The sequence below is a fragment of the Streptopelia decaocto genome (genome assembly GCF_964273445.1).
Source record: "Streptopelia decaocto genome assembly, chromosome: 23".
Classification (NCBI taxonomy): Eukaryota; Metazoa; Chordata; class Aves; order Columbiformes; family Columbidae; genus Streptopelia; species Streptopelia decaocto.
In genome coordinates, this window is record NC_138678.1 from 1846054 (window position 1) to 1864306 (window position 18253).

The window sequence follows — 18253 nt, forward strand, 5'->3', positions numbered from 1 at the left end:
CCCGCTGGGGTCGCTGCAGCGGGCGGCGGCGCCGCGGCGGGCGGGCGGGCGGGGGGTCGCTCCTCGCCGGGCGCCACCGCCTCCTCCCGGCGGCCTCTCCTCACGCCGCCGCGGCGGCTATAAAGGGGCGCCCGCCGCCCGCCGCCGCCTCTCCGCTCGCCGGGCCGCAGCGCGTGAGTCGGTGTCCGGGCCCAGCGGCGCCCCGGGCCGGAGGGCAGGGAGGGCGCGGGGGGGGCGCGGGGCCCGATCCGACCGCGGGGCCCGATCCGAGCGCTCCTGTCAGCCCGGCCCGCGCTCAACCGCCGCCGCGTGGTGCCGGTGGCTCCGTTAGAGCAGGACAGTTTGATAGATCTATATATATATATATATATATAAACTTGGCGGAGGAGATTTAATTTTAAAAGAAAGGTTTGTATTAATATTTATATGTTACAGAGAAGTTTATTTTTCCTAATGTTTGTTTTTTTTTTTTAACCTCAGAAAATCCAGCGGCCTCCGCTCTGGGGAGCTGGGGGTAAATTAGGCTCTTAACGCAAAATAAGGGATGTGGGTTTAGGGAGATCGAGGAGGGTTTTGCCCCAGAGCTGACGGGGGAAGCGCTTAGGAGCCGGTTTATGAATTTTTAAGCTTGATTTCTGAACCCAGCTCTCCTGGAGGTTTAACTTTGTTTATTGCAGGTTTTTCAGGCCGCTCTCTGGCGTGGGGGAGCAGCTGATCCCCCTATAATCCCCCCTTCTGGTCACCGAACTCCTGCCATTCCCCCTCTCCCAACCTCACCCCCCTGCTTAGTGAGGCTTTTAAATAAGATTTTGCCTTCCCCCCCCGGTTTAAATACTTAACTAAAAGCTTGACGTAAAGAAACTTCAAGAATAAAACCCTCTTAGTTCCCGGTGGGAAGATGAACACGGCCGCCAGCAGCTACCCGATGGCGTCGCTGTACGTGGGCGACCTGCACCCCGATGTCACCGAGGCCATGCTCTACGAGAAGTTCAGCCCCGCCGGGCCCGTCCTCTCCATCCGCGTCTGCAGGGACATGATCACCCGCCGGTCCCTCGGCTATGCCTACGTCAACTTCCAGCAGCCAGCGGACGGTAAGTGATGTGTGCAGCCACATTTAGGGCTTTTTCCTTCGCTTTTATTCACTAATTTACACTCCTGTTCATGTGTATGGCCATGTAGCTGCCTACCAAAATGTTACAGTTACAGGGTAAGTCATCACTAGTGAATGAAGCTGGAATGCTGCTTGGTGTCTCCGAAATACTCTGCAAATGCACGTCTTGGTAACATCTCTGATAGACTGACCTATTTTTCTCACTGATATTAAACTTTGGAGGCTTGGGTTTGTTCCTCACCTAAGAAAACAACCTCCACTGTGTTCCCCTTCGTTCTCGTGTAGGTTTGGGCTATTTGTGTGAGTCTTTGTGTGGTCATCAAAAAAAGCTCAGAGTAGTCAGTGCAGGTTGAATGTTCTGTTTGGGTGGTTCAGCCTCTGGCTGCCCACCCAGTCTGATTTAATATCTGGGAGATCTGGTGGGCTGCAGGCAGCTGCGTTTGTGCAAACAGCCCAATGGATCTCTCAGTCTGGGAGGTGATTTTCTTGTATTAACGGGAAAGAAGATACGTGTTCAGTGCATGGGAAACCAGGTTGTCTCACACGCAGAAGCCAGGTTGGTTTGCTGTTGCCAGACTCTTTTTTTCATACTTTAACTTGGCTCCTGCTCAAGTAGTTATTCCAGAGCTGAAGCAGCAGTAGCATGTGAAAGATGGGACAGAAGAGGTCATTTTGGAACATGTCTTTTCTGGAAGAAAAATGGGTCAGCGTTTTCTGCCCTAGTTTTCAGAGCCTTTGCCTGTTGGCTGGTGCAAGTTTATTGCTCTCTGCTGTGCTGTAGCAGTATCTAGGTGTGACAGAGACATCCAAAGGATAGATGAGAGCGAACTTTCTCCTTGAATTCAGAATCAATTCACAACAGCACAGATTTCAGCAGCAAGTGAAATTTCCTTTAGCCTGTAGTAGGTTATCCCGCTTTACATTTTTACAGACAGCAGGGAGTGGTCTGTTTGCATCGACTTTGGATCAAAGCGTTTGTTGTGTAGAAAACATAAATGTTATTACAAAATTGTATTCCTGCAAGCTCGTGGAGCTTGGGGTTGAGCTCTTGGCTGGAACGTTTGGATTTTCCATACTCTGTTGTGACTCTGTGCCATCCTAGCTTCCATTCTCAAAGCACCTTCTGTGTGTCCTTTCCTTGGGATGCTGGCTGATCTGATGCAGTGCTGCTGAGCCTTCCTCTTGCCAGGCTGATAAAAAGGTGGATCGCACCCCAGTGCGTCATTTCTCCTTCATGAAACTATCCGAAGTGCATCTTATGCAGGCTAAGCAATGTATTTGTGTTTTAAAACTTCTCAGCGAGGAGGGGAGAAGCTGAGAGCCTGTGTCTGTGGTCCTCTCGTGCTCTGATGAACCTGTCTGCTCTGCCTGCCTCTTACAAAAACCACCTTGGTATGTCCATGTGCTGTACAAGGAAGGGCACATTACCTGGGCTCACCCACCTTTGTCCAGGTTATGACCTTATTTATATAATAAGTGTAGTTACGGTGTTAAAAGAGGGACTAGTCACACCTGCTTGCTTTAGCAGAAAGCAGTTCTGCTTCTCATACAAAGACAGGTGGCCTTCAAATGTATTTCAAGGTAATCTTTTGTGGTAATAAATAGGCAAGAATTTCGAGGGAGGTTGCATCATTCTGGGCTCTTGGTGAGGCAGTGGACATTTTAGGAAGTCCTGGTACTTCAAGTGATACTTTGACAAAGTAAGTGGTGTCTTATTACCGGTAGATCGTAGAAGGTCAAGTGATTTCAACCTAATCATTGAGTTAATATTGGGAAGGAGAAATATTCCAGAAATATTCCTTGCCCTCAGGAAGAAATCTCCTCTGAAAAGCCCAGAATTTCTTCTGTCTGGCAAACTTTGCATAAGTAGAAAACAGCTCCTGTACGCAGTGTAATGCAGCAGAATATATACAGCTGATTTTGGGAAGGTGAGCTTGTTGGTGGTGTGTTGCAATCTCAGAAACAAAATCCTGAATATGAAGAATAGAATTCTTATTGTCAAATGCAGGAATTTGGCTTTAGTTTTCCAAGTGGCAGTACTGCCTGCATGAGGGCTTTCTGAGAGGTGGATGGATATGTATTTTCTTCCAGGAATCTATAATCAGAAATGTGTGTAGACTTTATTTTACTAAAGATGGGACTGTTCTCTAGTATTGTAGGGTCCTGTTTTGATTTATAGGTGACAATAGATGCTACAAAATACCACTTAAAGTAATCAAGAAGCTTTGTGCTCTGAGAACTTTTAGGGAAGTTCATGTGGACACATTGTAAGTATGATTGAAGGGTCGTAGGTGTTAAAGAAGTTGATACATGATAGTTTGCATTTCCTTGGCAGCTTTGTAGAAGGATGAGTAAGGATGAGCGCTTTGTAAATCTGAAGAAAGCCAAATACTTTTTTTTGGGGGGGGAAATAGGACTCAGTCCATATGACTAGAGAAGGACACTGGAAATAGTCAAATAACCAGAACTCTTCCCCATGATGTGGGGCCACCAGGAGATCCCATTGTCACATCCTGAACATGCTCTGCACTTCTGGAGTTCTGCTGTTCCTCTGATTCCAAGCCTACATTTTCCTGTATATTTTAGTTAGCTGATGGAGTGATGCTTGACCCTGGAAGGGGTTACCGTCTGGCCGTGCATTGTCTAACTGGTAGTCTGCTGCAGAGAAGTTATTTTTAGTGAAAACAAGCTCTGTTGGTTTTGATTGCAGTTCTTTGGCGTAGTAACCACTGAATGCTGAATCCGTCCTGCTCTGATAGATGAAGGAAACGCTTCAAAGTTCTGCCTAGTTCAGGCTCAGCTCTGGGCCTTAATATTTGTTTTTTGACTGTGAAGAAGGGAAGGAAGACAAATATTTCATTTGAAAGAAGAGCTGAATTTCATTTTTCATGTGTTCCTCATGCAATTTAATTGCATTCCAGGGTTTCATAACATTGACAACAGTCCTGACGTGACAACTCAGATAATGAAGCAGAGAAACTGTAATCTGGCTGTGGAGATAAGCTGTTCTGGAAGTACAGAGAAAACAGAACATTTCCCAAGCCAAGAGGGAGCCCAGAGCTCAGGTTAAGATAAGTGACTGAAGAAAGGTGTAGGAGACCACAGATAAACTTTCAGTCTCTTTTCTTCCTCAAAGAAGAGAAGCAAATGTAGGAGAAGACCTGTGTAACATAAATGCAGCTGTTTTGTTAGGAGGGAAGAGTGGTTGCTTACATACATTGCCAACAGTATTTTCTCCTAAGTCAGTGGTCAAATCATTTAAGTTTTTGTATGCAACCTCTCCTTTTAAAAATAAGTGGTTAAATTAATGCTGTGTGCTTTTGTTGGGTCTTTTCTGCTTAGTGCAGTGGCTAATTCCAGCATTGTGTGAGCTCTGAATCACAGAGCCTGGAAGGGAGATGAGTTACTTTGAGGCCTAAGGCATCCAGCAGGCTATGGAAGAGGAATAAAAAGGAAGCGTGAAAGGGGTTAAGAGTGTGTATAATGTTATATATGAGTTGCAGTTTAGTCTGCTGGGGGGGTGACAGGAACCAGTGGGAGAGAAGCAGCTACAGGAACTGAAATGGCTGAAGCTTTGTGATTTAAATAGAAGAAAAATGAGAAGGTGTTTGCTCAGATTAAGGAAATGAATCAGATGTGCGTAGTCTGAATCATTCACATAACTCGTGCCAATCCTTTCCAGGCTCTCTTAGGTCCTGGTGGAGCGTGGTTGCATTTCCACCTGTGAGTATGGCAGATCTTCCTCAAATCAGGGGATCCATTGAGAGCTGCTGCTCACAAGAGGTGTCAGGGTGGATTTCAAACAGAGTGTAATAATAGAGTGGAATACCAGCAAGCTGTTGAAAGAGCAGTGCAATGGTATCTACTGAAGTATATGCTTGGGAAGCTTGAAAGAACTGGGAGCAAGTTCACAACTAATCTCTATCTCGGTAGGCGCTGCGGTGTTTCACAGTCCCCGCTGCCTGCATGCCACTGCTCCATCTGCTTGTCACCTTTCAGCGGGAGCCCTGGTTCTGCTGCAAATGGTATATACAACCAGTCTGTGTCCTTGCCAACGCATGCTTCAGGAGGACCTCTCCCTGCTATAAATAAACACTGCCAAATTTGAGAAGCTGGACCAAGTCGCCTGCTGAAGTGCCTACTAGGAATGGACTGCAGGGAGAACCTCAATTGCACTGGTTGCCGGTAGCAGCTAAGGAATCATTTTAGCATGGCTGTTAATTGAATTTAGCACCTTTTGACTAAACAGAGCTAGTAGAGTCTTAGCAAGTATAACTTCCCTCCTTTTTATTTGATTTTTCCTGCAAGTCCAACTACTTCAGGAATGAAATCCAGCAGAGCTTGTTTCCCAGCTGGGTGTATGTGTGCAGGACTGGGGAAAATAGGAGGATTGCAATGGCACCGCTTCAGTTTAAAAAGCAACAACAACAAAACATTTTCAAAGCGCATGAACAATTCTGAGAAACTTCCATGCAGTAGTTCAGAGCGGCTTTGCAGGTAGGGAGTGCAGGAGATGTTTGTAGGCAACGTCCCATTGGAGTTTGTAGAGGTGGTTCTGTGAAACTCTGAGTAGTTACTCTGGAATTGGCATTTTCCTTGAATTTGCTGCTCCTGAAATTTAATCAGCAAGGGAAGAATTGAGACAAGCAAATTTGGAAAACTTGGGTTCTGCCTTGTTAATATTCCTTGATTTTAATGCCTGTCTGTCCCTCTCTTTCCCTGCTTCATGCTGGGAATTAACAGACTTGCTTTTTCTCTGTGAGCTCCATGCTGGGAGTGTTTTCTGGCACAGAAGAGTCCCAAGCATCTCAATTTTATGAACAAGATCCTAATGTGTGTACGTAATGATCCTTTTAATATATCAGTAGGTAGCAGAAATAGAATCCTGGAGGGTGGTTTCAGTGTAGCTTAGAATGACGGTGCTGGGGTTGTAGAGCTTAGATAAACACTTCTCTGTTCATCACATCGGGTATATGGACTTTTTTTCCCAGAATTTTGTCCACTCTTGCTGTCATCTTTAGACTGAGCAGCTTGGGGATCGTTTTTTGGCCCTGTGAGTTGCAGAGGGTGACTCGTGTCTTCTTCACAGCCACATGCTCGTGCACGTTTCCCCTGACCTGACAGGGAGATGATCCTTTTCACTCAATAGAAATGAGTACGGGTAGATAGGAGCTTCATGTAAAGCAAACAAGCCAAACAGTCACTTTTTTGCTTCCTTCCCCCGCCCCCGCCCAGGGTTTCCTCTGTTTCCTTTCCTTCTTTGGGTGCAGCAGTTTACCTTTATAATAATTTACCTCTATAGTAACTAAGAGTATAATAAACCCTGGGTGTTTCGACATGCGTTTTGCTGTGGTTGTTCAAACATTACCATCATGTAAGCTTAAAATAGTCTATTAAACCTATTATATACTTAAATGTGACTGTGCTGCAAGGACCTCCTTTGAAACATGGAGTTAAAAAGTCATTGAAATCAGTCGCCCACAATATTGCCCCAAATATCTCTGCAAACTGAGTAAAATTTAGGGAAAACGATCACCCACATGATGGAAACCTCTATTTTTTAACAACCCACAGAAATGTGTTCTTGACTTCTCTTGCAGCTGAGCGTGCTCTAGATACCATGAATTTTGATGTGATCAAAGGAAAACCCATTCGCATCATGTGGTCTCAGAGGGACCCCTCCTTGAGGAAGTCAGGGGTTGGGAATGTCTTCATTAAGAACCTGGACAAATCCATTGATAACAAGGCACTTTATGACACATTCTCAGCGTTTGGGAATATTTTGTCCTGCAAGGTGAGATGTGGTTACTTTGTTGAATTCTGTTTGAGTGGTGACATCAGGTATGTCCCACGTAGGAAGCAGAAGGGACTCGTTTCACCAAATGAGGAGTGGGGTCTCTAAAAGGCAGAGTTGACCAGAAGGTCAGGGATTAATGAAATTATGTCAGATTTGGTTATGAAGCGTGCAAATGTGAAACACAGTAACATCTTCCTAATGTTGACCCTTGGCAGTAAGCTATTTTTGTGGGCTGGACTCGTGGCGGAGGAGAAAAAGTGTTCAGGGAGCTGATGTTTTCTTTTCCTTCCCCATGTCCAGGTGGTGTGTGATGAGAATGGCTCTAAGGGCTACGCATTTGTGCACTTTGAGACCCAGGACGCTGCAGATAGAGCCATCGAGAAGATGAACGGCATGCTGCTCAACGACCGCAAAGTGTGAGTGTCACAGCCAGAAGCAGCAACGATCGCATGAACCGTGATGCGTCTGGGTATTAACAGGGACACACAAGGCACTGGTTCTCCTGGCCCGAGCCTTGGGCTGCTACCTCTCCACTCCAGGGCTGGTGAGTGACCCTGCCCACGCCATGGCCTGTTCCCCCTCCATTCCAGGGCTGGTGGGGGTCCCTAACCAAGCCTTGATTTGCCACCTCTCTGCTGGTGGGCTGGGGGGGTTTTCTGTGGCCAATACTCTCTCCACTGCAGAGCTGGGTGGGTGTCCTCAGCCAACCATAGCACAGGTGATTTTTGTGGTTGGTCTGTGGCTTGTTTGTCCTTCCCCTGTCACCCTTTCTTGTCCCCATTCCCAGCTCCTACTACACACTCATATTTTTTTGGGGCTTACTGCGAATCACACGTTATTTTTCCGCTCTTGAAAACAAGCTGCTTATTGGGACTTTCATTCTTTCTTACAGATTTGTTGGGAGATTCAAGTCTCGTAAAGAGCGGGAGGCTGAGTTGGGAGCCAAGGCAAAGGAGTTCACCAATGTTTATATTAAAAACTTTGGGGACGACATGGATGATGAAAGACTAAAAGAGCTCTTCAGCAAATATGGTAAATACAGAAACACTTCTAATGAGGCTGCGAATTCAAGACCTGTGGTTCTTTAACAGTGCTGCTACCGTCTGTATTACCTCTACGTGAGTCACTTTGAGTTGAGGTGTGGGTAGCCGTTGTGCCAAATGTTGGACAGGAGGCAGATGCTGTCCAGCAGATGAGAGAGTGAAGGCTGGGGCTATTATGTGAAGTTGAAAAGTCTTGAAATAGTTTTGTGATGTTTTACTAACCCTGTCCCTTGGTAACAGGTAAAACTCTGAGTGTTAAAGTGATGACAGACCCCACCGGAAAATCCAAAGGCTTTGGCTTCGTAAGCTTTGAAAAGCATGAAGATGCTAACAAGGTATGACCAGTTTTTACGCTGCTTGGGTATCCTCAGAGAAGAAAAACTTACTTGGTTTTTCACAGTAGCCTGTTACCAAAATGAGAGAAGATGCTGCCTTAGGCATAACCTCTTCTAGATGTGGGGACTTGGAAAACTTTTACACCTTACTAGCTTGACACTCAGGGTTAACTTGGCATTTCTCCAGATTATTAGATCTGCACAGAATGTCGTGGTATAATCAAGAAAGTTAATTGCGGTAGAAGTATAATGCAGGGCTTCAGGAGGAAGAAGGAAGAAGAGTAAGAACGTCGCTTAGAAATCGTGTTCTCGAAGCAGAATGCTTGCTAAAATTTGACCTTAGTTACAAGAAGGGGTGGGGATAAATTCACCAGTTGCGGTTAATCCAGCGTTTACAGTGGTGGTGTCAGCGTGCTCTCCTGATAACTTCAGTGTCGTTAATTAGCCCATGGTTACACGGAAGAAGCAGTGTAAAGGTAATGCGCCAGCTTTTGGTTATTGGCTGACAGGCAGGGATACAATGTGAACTTTGGACAGTCCCGTTCTGAACAGGATCAGGTGCTGTCTTGTTTCAGCAGTTGACAGTTTCCTCTTGAACCCTCTGTCCAGGCAGTGGAAGAAATGAATGGAAAGGACATCAACGGGAAGATGGTATTTGTGGGGCGAGCACAGAAGAAGGTCGAGCGCCAGGCGGAGCTGAAACGGAAGTTCGAACAGCTAAAACAAGAAAGACTCAGCCGGTACCAGGTGAATAGTCTGTTCCTTTTCTGAATTAAGACACCATTTTTCAGTCTGTTGGCAGACTTGAAAGGAATTGATGAAGTACTTGGTCGTTGTCCTATGAGAGATCCTGGGAGTTAAAATGTAAAGGTGACTCTGTGGTATTTGGTGGCAAAGGGAGCATCAGGGCATAGTCTTGCAGTAAAATATTTAGGAGGACATGAGAAAAGAGCCCTGCAGTCTCCTTTATTTTTAAACGGGGAATACCTAAAAGGATGGACGGAAACAGTGTAACCCTGTGCTGTTGTCTCTCTAATTTATGGCAAAACGGGGTCATGTCAGAGATGCATCTGAATCTTTCCCATTCCTTGCGATACCGTGCTGGGCTGGGGATACGCGATGCAACAGGACAGCAGAGGAAATCCAGACGAGCTCCCTTTCACCACAGTGGGACTTGTCTCTACACCTCTGCAACATTTATCGCCTTCGGCTTTGGGTGGTACAAAAGGAACATGATGCTAAATTAAGAGTTTTCAGACAAGTTGCTGCTCTGGCAGATGGATGTCAATGTGCTCAAGATTTTCTTTAATGTTATTATTGTCTTATTGTTCTTTCCCTTCTAGGGTGTTAACCTATACATTAAAAACCTAGATGACACTATAGATGATGAAAAACTGAGGAAGGAGTTCTCACCTTTTGGGGCAATAACAAGTGCCAAGGTATTGTGGGTTTTTGGGGGATTTGGATTTTAAAGCCTGAAGAAGGAACTGTGATCGACATGGGATTGAAGGGCGGTTCCTATATCTCCTGGTTATTGCCCTGAGAACATCTGGACTAGTATATACACAGATTTCTTTGGGCCTCAGTGGGGTTTTACTGAGAACTTGCTTCATTCCCTCATGTAAAGAGGAGTCAGGAGGTGGCAAACATGCTTGTTTGAGATGACTCCCAATGAACATGATGTGACATTTCCCTGCCTGTGTTTAGAGGCAGCACCAAATCTTTCCCATTCCTAACTGTGCAGTGTGGGCCTTGGGGATACATGGTGCTCACAGAAGAGCAGAGTAAATCCAGGCAGGTGACTTGATTCAGTGAGTACCTGTCTCTACACCTCTGCAACAGTTAGGTCCTACCTGTCTGAAATCTGACACTTAAATATAATGTGGATTTTTAGGCTAAGTTCTTGTCATGGTGCTCCACTAGCAATTGATCTTTACTGCAGGTGATGCTGGAAGACGGACGGAGCAAAGGGTTTGGCTTTGTCTGCTTTTCCTCTCCAGAGGAAGCTACAAAAGCTGTGACAGAGATGAACGGGCGGATTGTGGGCTCAAAGCCGTTGTATGTTGCACTCGCACAAAGGAAAGAAGAGCGAAAGGCCCATCTAACTAATCAGTACATGCAGCGCATCGCTGGGATGAGAGCCCTGCCTGCCAACACAATCATTAATCAGTTCCAGCCTGCTGCTGGGGGGTATTTCATGCCTGCTGTGCCCCAGGTGAGCTGAGCTAGTGTGGGTTTTTTTAACCTGTCTTGGGGCTTTGATGGTTCAGCTGCAGTAACCTCCTTGAGCCTTTCTTATGCCCGTAAGCAAATAACTCCTGATGAGGGCTGCAGTCAGTGGAGTTAATTCTATGACTTCCCAGCTGCCTGTTTTCTTAATGCGAATTGAGTGTTGAGTCCTGGCACCAACTGCCAAAACATGTTGTAAACAAGGTTTGTTCCTCGCTTAGATGTCGCCTCTGAGCTTGTCTGGTTTTTCTTCAGGCTCAGAGCAGACCCACTTACTATGCACCCAACCAGATGACGCAGATGAGACCCAACCCACGCTGGCAGCAAGGAGGGAGACCTCAAGGTGAGCGCGCTAGCGACAACATCTTGCTTGTGTGACCCTCTCGGCTGTACTTTCCACCAGAGCGGTGCATGCTTTCCTTTCCACGCACAACCCAACTGCTTCCTCTAGCTGTGTCCTGACTTGCCGGTCAGTTCTGTTTTGAGGATTTCCCCTCATTTCTCCCATTAGGCTTCCAGGGAATGCCAAATGCCATGCGCCAGTCTGGACCACGGCCAGCACTGCGCCATCTGGCCCCAGCTGGCAATGCTCCGGCCTCTCGTGGCCTCCCTGCCGCTGCCCAGCGAGTTGGTAAGCTGTGCGCCTCCCAGGCCCTTCCCCTTGGCTGGGAGGGAGGAGGATGCTCTTGAGACTTGACTTTTTTTGACTTCCAAAGATGGTTGTCAGCTCTGGCTAACCAAAGGCCGCCTGGAGCAAGGGGCAGAGACAGCGCCTGAATCTTTCCTTCCTGTGCAGTGCAGGTCTGGGGACAGTTGGTGCGACAGCACAAATCCAGATGGGTTGTTTTCCGCTGGTTCGGAGCTCATCTCTACACCTCTGCAACATTGACCACACCAAAACCAAAACAGACTGTAGGCTATGGATATTGTTTTCAGAGTAGGCCATCCAAATACGTTTTATTCCAGTGAATAACTAGAAAATATCTTAAACGCAGGATGTGGAATGCATCGTATAGTTTAGGGAGAACAGCTCCTTCCTAAAGCAGTCAGTTGCATTTTTGAGATGCCAGTTTCTATTAGACTGTGCAGGCTGTAGTCCGAATTCAGCAGTTAATGTCAGGCATCCCAACTTGCGTGTTGCTGCAGGTATGTGCAGTTCTGTTCTCCTCTTCTTTTGCAGGCGTTGGCACCGCAGCACAGAATTTAGGTCCTCGCCCGCCCGTCGCTGCCCCCGCTCCCCGTGCGGTTCCTCCTTACAAATACGCCTCCAGCGTGCGCAGCCCCCACCCCGCCGTGCAGCCTTTGCAGGTAACACCGGGGGCTGGGCCGGGAGCGCCCTGCGCTCGCTTCAGTCCGGCAGGTTTTCTGTGCAAATGAAGAGCTTTTACCGAAATTTCAAGCTATTCTTAGAACCCAGACAGGCATCATGATTTCAGACTTAAAAACCTGGCTGTTGTACCTTTGCCAGGGCAACTTCATTGGTTTCTCTGTCTTGTACTTGCAAGCCCTTTTTTTACCCACGTTTGCTTTAAGAATATTTTTCTCAGTTCTTTGCTTTCCCATTTTGCAACTATTAATTCTCCCCCTCTTTGCCAAATCCTCACTGAAGTCACAATTTGCTTCTCTCAAACTTCTGCATTGTACATGAAGCAGGCAGGGATGTTGCTCGTTCTCAGTTGTGCTGTTTGTCTCACCGTGCTTGATCCAGTTTCTGTAAATTTATGGGTTTTGTAAGATATTTTCAGTGCCCATGTGTGACATTGTGGTTTTGAGTTCACAACTTGGAGGGAGCCTGTGTATGAACCAAGGGCACGTTGTCTGTCCTCTTCTGAAACTTGTCTGCTGTAAGCTTGTCAAATACTGTGTTTTAGGAGATAATGTCTTCTTATTGTCTCTAAATATGAAGCAATTGGCTTAGTATGTGTTTCAGAAGGCTCATGTCTGCCCTTCTCTAGGCGCCTCAGCCCGCGGTCCACGTGCAGGGGCAGGAGCCACTTACGGCCTCCATGCTGGCGGCTGCACCCCCCCAGGAGCAGAAACAGATGCTGGGTGAGTGAAACTCCACTTCTTACCGTTTGCATTTTGCTTTGGAAATCCCCTCGGATTTCAAAGATGGAACTGAAACTCTGCTGTCTGAACCTCATTTGACCTCATTCATGGTGATCAATATGGAGAGGGTGAGTGTCAGGAGGATGGAGCCAGGCTCTTCTCGGTGACAACCAGTGACAGGACAAGGGGCAATGGGTGCAAACTGGAACACAGGAGGTTCCACTTAAAGATGAGAAGAAACTTGTTGGGGGTGAGGGTGGCAGAGCCTGGCCCAGGCTGCCCAGGGGGGTTGTGGAGTCTCCTTCTCTGCAGACATTCCAACCCGCCTGGACACTTTCCTGTGTAACCTCATCTGGGTGTTCCTGCTCCATGGGGGGATTGCACTGGATGAGCTTTCCAGGGCCCTTCCAATCCGTAACATTTTACGACTCTATGAACTCTTTTTTCCCCAGGGGAGCGTTTGTTCCCCCTGATCCAGGCTATGCACCCCAGCCTTGCGGGGAAGATCACGGGAATGCTGCTGGAGATTGACAACTCAGAGCTGCTGCACATGCTGGAGTCCCCTGAGTCCCTCCGGTCCAAGGTAACCTGCCCCGATCCTTGAGACAGGCTGGATTTTGGGAGATGTTGGTCGGGGAAGCTGCATCTCAGCGGGTGCTGTGTCTCCCCAAGGTGGAGGAGGCCGTTGCGGTGTTGCAGGCTCACCAAGCCAAGAAAGAAGCTGCCCAGAAGGTGGGCGTGGTTGCTGCTACCTCTTAAACCAGGAAAACTGGTGAGTGTCTTGGTCATCAGCTTCACTTAAAAGCTTCCAGAATCAGAGTAAATCAATTTTCTTTGCATGGTTGTTAGTGAACGGCTGGAGGTCCCTGTAGGTCTCGGTGCAGCGCTTGTCTGATTTTTAGTTCACACTTTAAAAAACAAAACAAACCCCTAATGCAGTTTCTCCGAGTCCTTATTGCAGAAACTTTAGAAATATTCTTCAGAAATCCTATTTGAATTATGCGTCAGAAAGACGTTGCGTAAGCCCCTGAAGTGTTCCTGGTGGTTGGCATGTCAGGGAAGGATAATGTATTGAGATGAGTCGTGTGAAACTGCTAATGTGCGAAAGAAAATGAGACACACAAGATGTTGTCGTGACTTTGAGGCTAAATGGGCTGTTAATGCTCGTTCCTCATCCTGCCCATCATCTCCCTGCAGCGGGTATTGAAGTGCTGGTTCGGGAGTGTCACTTCATTGCACAGATCTGTCAAAGTAAATGCTGTCCTGGCCTTTGGAGCTGCCTTTTATTAAACTTCCCAATAAGGTTTTGGTTCTTCAAATGGTTCTTCTTGCTTTTGATGATCCGTTTTTGTGTGGGTTGTTTGTAATCGATGTTTTTCAGCTCTTCTTGTGGAGCTGTTGTGGTCAGATGTCAGCTCCAAATGGTGAAGAATGATGAAGGTTCTTTATATTTTCATCCTTGTATTTCTCAGTTGCTCCAGTCAACTCTGCTAAAAAGCTGAGTTTTCTTGTCAGATGATCAGAAATGGATATTTTCCCCAACAGCTCCTCTGTAACTTGTTAATTCTAGTGGAGTCCTTGTGGTTTGTAACGCGGGGAAGGTCCCCAGCTGGGTCAGTAACTCATCTTTGTCTCTTCTAGGATGCAAAGAAGCCAAATAGCCCCTTCATAGACATCAGCTCGAGACGTTTGAAGATTCTTCGCTGTCCTGCAGCTCTCATCATATCACATAGTTATATTGCATTTTGTAAACTAATCTTTCAGATCTTATTTAAAAAGCCAACTCTGAAGCTCTAGATTTCCAAAGGCAGAGTTGGGTGTGCAAGCTTTTCCCTCGCGGTCAGGACGGAGCTGCCCTTGGCGTCTTCTGAGGAGGACACTGAGGATTTTGGGTTGAAAAGTATTTTGTGGTTTTGGTTTTAACTTGAAAAATCCTGTTTGGAAAGTCTGGAAAGTGTTTAACAATAAAGGAATAAAAACTTTCACTGCGTTTGTCATAATTTCTCTAGATTTTATAAGTAAATGTGTTACGGCTTAGTAAAATTAAACTGACAGGCTGTCATATATTTGATACATTTAAATTATGATTTTGAGTTATTCTGCTTGTTAATTTTGGACAATCAGGATTTTGAAGCAGCTTTGTTAAAATTATGCCCCAGGCCAATTATGTTGGGTTTGGTTCGTGTCTGAATGCGGGATGAATGTAACTAAGTGGTGCTTTAATTAAAGGGTTTGGGAGGGTTTTTTTTTCTTTCAAGTAAAGCAGAAAAAGGGGTTTTGCCCTCAGCAGGAGAGATGCTTTGCTGTTCTTTGTACTATTTCAGCTATTCTGAGTTATCTTTTTGAGTTGTCTTTGAGATGCTCCTGTGGAAAGAGGGACCCTGTCTACCCTGGGGTGGACCTTTGCTCCTCCGTGGAAAGCACTGGAAGCCGTGGATGGCCGGTCCCGGGGCAGCAGGAATCGTTCGGGGGGTTCCTGGCCGGGGTCTGTCCCGTTTTTCTAGTAAAATAACCCAAAATCCCCTTTGAAAACGCCTTGGGGAAGCCGCTCGCAGCCCGCGGAACGGCGGGGTGGGCGGAGTTTTAAGGTGGGCAGGGCCGCGGGCGTATGGGCGGGGTTCTGATATGGGCGTGGTCTCTGCTGCGTGGGCGGAGTTCTGAGATGGGCGGGGCCGCTGGCGTGTGGGCGGGGTCCAGCGGGAGGGCGGGCCCAGGTGGGCGGAGCCGCCGCCGCGCCGTTCCGGGGTGGGCGGGGCCGCGGGGAAGATGGCGGCGACCAAGCGCGTCCTGTACGTGGGTGAGTGGCGTGGCCGGGGGTGCCCGGCGGGTCGGGGCTCCCCGGCGGTGCCCGGTGCCCGGTGACCGGTGCCCGGTGTCCGCCCCGCAGGCGGGCTGGCGGAGGAGGTGGACGAGAAGGTGCTTCACGCCGCTTTCATCCCCTTCGGCGACATCACCGACATCCAGATCCCGCTGGACTACGAGACGGGTGCGTGACCGGGCGGGGGCCGGGATCTCCCGGGTGACTTTGTAGGGGACACAGCGGGACCGGGTGTCCGCGCTGCCCGTGACCGCCGGTTCCTCTCTCTCCAGAAAAGCACCGGGGATTCGCCTTCGTTGAGTTCGAGCTGGCCGAGGTGAGGAAGCGGCAAATACTTGAGCTGCTGGGCCCCTCCCCGTCCCCCCCGGGGGTTTTGGGCTGGATCTCAACGGAGACCCCTCAGCAGCAGCAGCCGCTGTTCTGCTTTCCCCTTCTCTTTTCCCCTTTTCCCAATATCCATCAGTTTTTATAGCCCTTTGGCAATCTTCTTTGCAAGGAAACGCTGGGGGGCGTGTATCCCGATTCTTGCTTTTAAAGGGAGAGACAAGAAACATCAGTAATCATTTCATTTCACCTTTTTTGGCAGGATGCCGCAGCAGCTATTGACAACATGGTATGGACCCTGTTCCCGCTCATCACCCACTCATCACGTGTGGCTGTATATAAAAACCAAACTGTTTTCCTCCAACCTCTGCAGGGATTTGGGGGGCAGAGTGATTTTTTTTACCTTTTGGTGGGCTTTGTTGTGCTTTTTGTCTCCTCTGTAGAACGAATCCGAGCTCTTCGGCAGGACAATCCGCGTGAACTTGGCCAAACCCATGCGAATTAAAGAAGGATCATCCAGACCCGGTGAGGTGGTGCCTGGAAGGGAGGAGCGATCAGAGCTCTGTGCTCGTGGGCAGCCCCTGTTTGCTCTGCCCTGACCCTTCCCTTTGCCGTCACAGTCTGGTCGGATGACGAATGGCTGAAGAAGTTTTCGGGGAAGACTCTGGAGGAGAACACGGAGGAGACGGGAGAAAAGGCCCCCAAAGCAGAGGCGCAGGAGGTACAAAATACAACCGCATCCATCTGTATCCTTAAGGCTGAGCGCGTGAGGCCGTGTCTCTGGCGGCAGAGCAGAGCGGTGTCACCTCAACTTGCTTTATTCTCTTTTCCCACTCAGGGTGAACCTCCCGCCAAGAAATCCCGGGCTAACCCTCAGGTTTATATGGACATCAAGATCGGCAACAAACCCGCGGGGCGGCTGCAGATCCTGCTGCGCTCGGACGTGGTGCCCATGACCGCGGGTGGGTGCGGAGGCTCAGCCTCCCCGCTCGGCCGGTTCCGCTCCCAGCACGGCTCCCACTGCTCCTCTTCTCCCCCAAACAGAGAATTTCCGCTGCCTCTGCACCCACGAGAAAGGTTTTGGCTTCAAAGGGAGCAGCTTCCACCGCATCATCCCCCAGTTCATGTGCCAGGGCGGCGACTTCACCAACCACAACGGCACCGGCGGCAAATCCATCTACGGGAAGAAGTTTGATGATGAGAACTTCATTCTCAAACACACAGGGCCAGGTAGAGCCACCTCCCCAAAACAGCTCAATGTCATCCAGGGCCCACGCTGGGTCTGTTTTGACTCGGATCGTGTTGGTCGTAGCAGCCCTGGATGTTGATCCGTGTTGCCTGGTAGAATCTCCCATGGTCCGACCATCGCGTATCACTTGCATTCAGCAACCAGAGACGCATCTTTCTCTCTCTGTTCATATGCTGATCATTTCCAGTGTTGCGTAATGGAGAAAGCATTTAAAAGCTGCTTCCTTGGTTGATTTTAAAGGAGGAAAGTTGTAGCGTGACTACGAAAAGCAGCAAAAAGCAAGTGGGTTTATCTCTGCACAAACAGCTTCTCTGTTACTGCAGTTTTAGCAATAGATGAGCAATCTGGACTCTGTGTGTTTCTCAGGGTGATTTATTTCCACCGGTTTCTAGAAGTTTAATATTAGAGGCTCTCCTAAAACCAGCAGCATTTTGCAGAGCCTGCAAATGCGTTCTGGCCGAAGCAGCAGCTCACACGCTGCATCTTGTCGCTCCCTCCCCAGCCCATAACACGTCCCTCTTTTTGATCGCAGGGCTGTTATCGATGGCAAACTCTGGCCCCAACACCAACGGCTCCCAGTTCTTCATCACCTGCGATAAAACAGACTGGCTGGACGGGAAGCACGTGGTGTTCGGCGAGGTGACGGAGGGCATGGACGTGGTGCGGCAGATCGAGGTAGGTGCCCCCGTCTCCTTCCCACCGCAACCTCTTGTGCTTTTCCATTCCCGCTGCTCTTTTCCCCAAAGGCTCAGGGCACCAAAGACGGGAAAACGAAGCAGAAGGTCATTATCTCAGACTGCGGGGAGTGCTCGTGAGCCCGGCTTTGGAGGGGCTGCGGTGGGACAGCCCCACGGCCCCCGGCTCCTGTGGAAACACCCCCACGAAGTTTGGTGTGAACTTGTGGGGTCTGACCCACCCGAGGATAAATCACTTCTCAGGCTGCGCCGTCCTGTGCTGGTTTGGGAAAGGCTTTCTATTTGGTTCAAAATAAAATATAGTTTGTAAAAAAATACGGATGGCATGTTGAACTCTCACTGCGTGGGGATGGTCTTTGCTTTTGAGAAAATATGCTTTATTTCTTTTCTGTTTTGCGTTTGCACTCATCTTCTCAAATCTGGTGCCTCAATCCTGGTTCCAGGGGAGGCTGCACATGCTGGGGAGAGAACAGCAAAGCGGAATCTCCTGCTTTTTCCGCAGCAGGTTTTGTGGAGGTGGTTTTGGTATCCCCTGCTCTGTAATGTCCTTTCCCATCAGCAGAGGGAGGCCGGTCCCTGCCTGGGAGCCGCTTTGCTTGGGAA

At 48.4% G+C, this 18253-nt stretch overlaps 2 protein-coding genes across 5 annotated transcripts; both read left to right on the forward strand.

Moving 5' to 3' along the window:
• The first annotated feature begins 57 nt into the window (after nucleotides 1–57).
• On the forward strand, nucleotides 58–14549 carry PABPC4 (poly(A) binding protein cytoplasmic 4). Of its 4 annotated transcripts, none has more exons than XM_082071372.1 (16): nucleotides 58–173; nucleotides 885–1091; nucleotides 6712–6905; nucleotides 7209–7324; nucleotides 7801–7940; nucleotides 8192–8286; nucleotides 8896–9033; nucleotides 9630–9725; nucleotides 10229–10501; nucleotides 10771–10858; nucleotides 11027–11146; nucleotides 11696–11823; nucleotides 12471–12564; nucleotides 13017–13147; nucleotides 13237–13336; nucleotides 14206–14549. In XM_082071372.1, the coding sequence occupies exons 2-15, from the start codon at nucleotides 899–901 to the stop codon at nucleotides 13321–13323; spliced, it is 1893 nt and encodes a 630-aa protein (XP_081927498.1). In that variant the 5' UTR covers nucleotides 58–173; nucleotides 885–898; the 3' UTR covers nucleotides 13324–13336; nucleotides 14206–14549. The 4 variants fall into 4 exon arrangements, with proteins under 4 accessions (XP_081927498.1, XP_081927499.1, XP_081927497.1 ...); XM_082071371.1 differs by lacking the exon at nucleotides 58–173 and adding an exon at nucleotides 182–408 and having other exon boundaries at nucleotides 869–1091; XM_082071370.1 differs by lacking the exon at nucleotides 58–173 and adding an exon at nucleotides 182–408.
• Nucleotides 14550–15303: 754 nt separating this feature from the next.
• On the forward strand, nucleotides 15304–17977 carry PPIE (peptidylprolyl isomerase E). The gene is made up of 10 exons (XM_082071678.1): nucleotides 15304–15361; nucleotides 15452–15550; nucleotides 15655–15698; nucleotides 15969–15995; nucleotides 16150–16231; nucleotides 16327–16427; nucleotides 16545–16668; nucleotides 16751–16936; nucleotides 17488–17630; nucleotides 17702–17977. The coding sequence occupies exons 1-10, from the start codon at nucleotides 15331–15333 to the stop codon at nucleotides 17768–17770; spliced, it is 906 nt and encodes a 301-aa protein (XP_081927804.1). The 5' UTR covers nucleotides 15304–15330; the 3' UTR covers nucleotides 17771–17977.
• The last annotated feature ends 276 nt before the right edge of the window (nucleotides 17978–18253 follow it).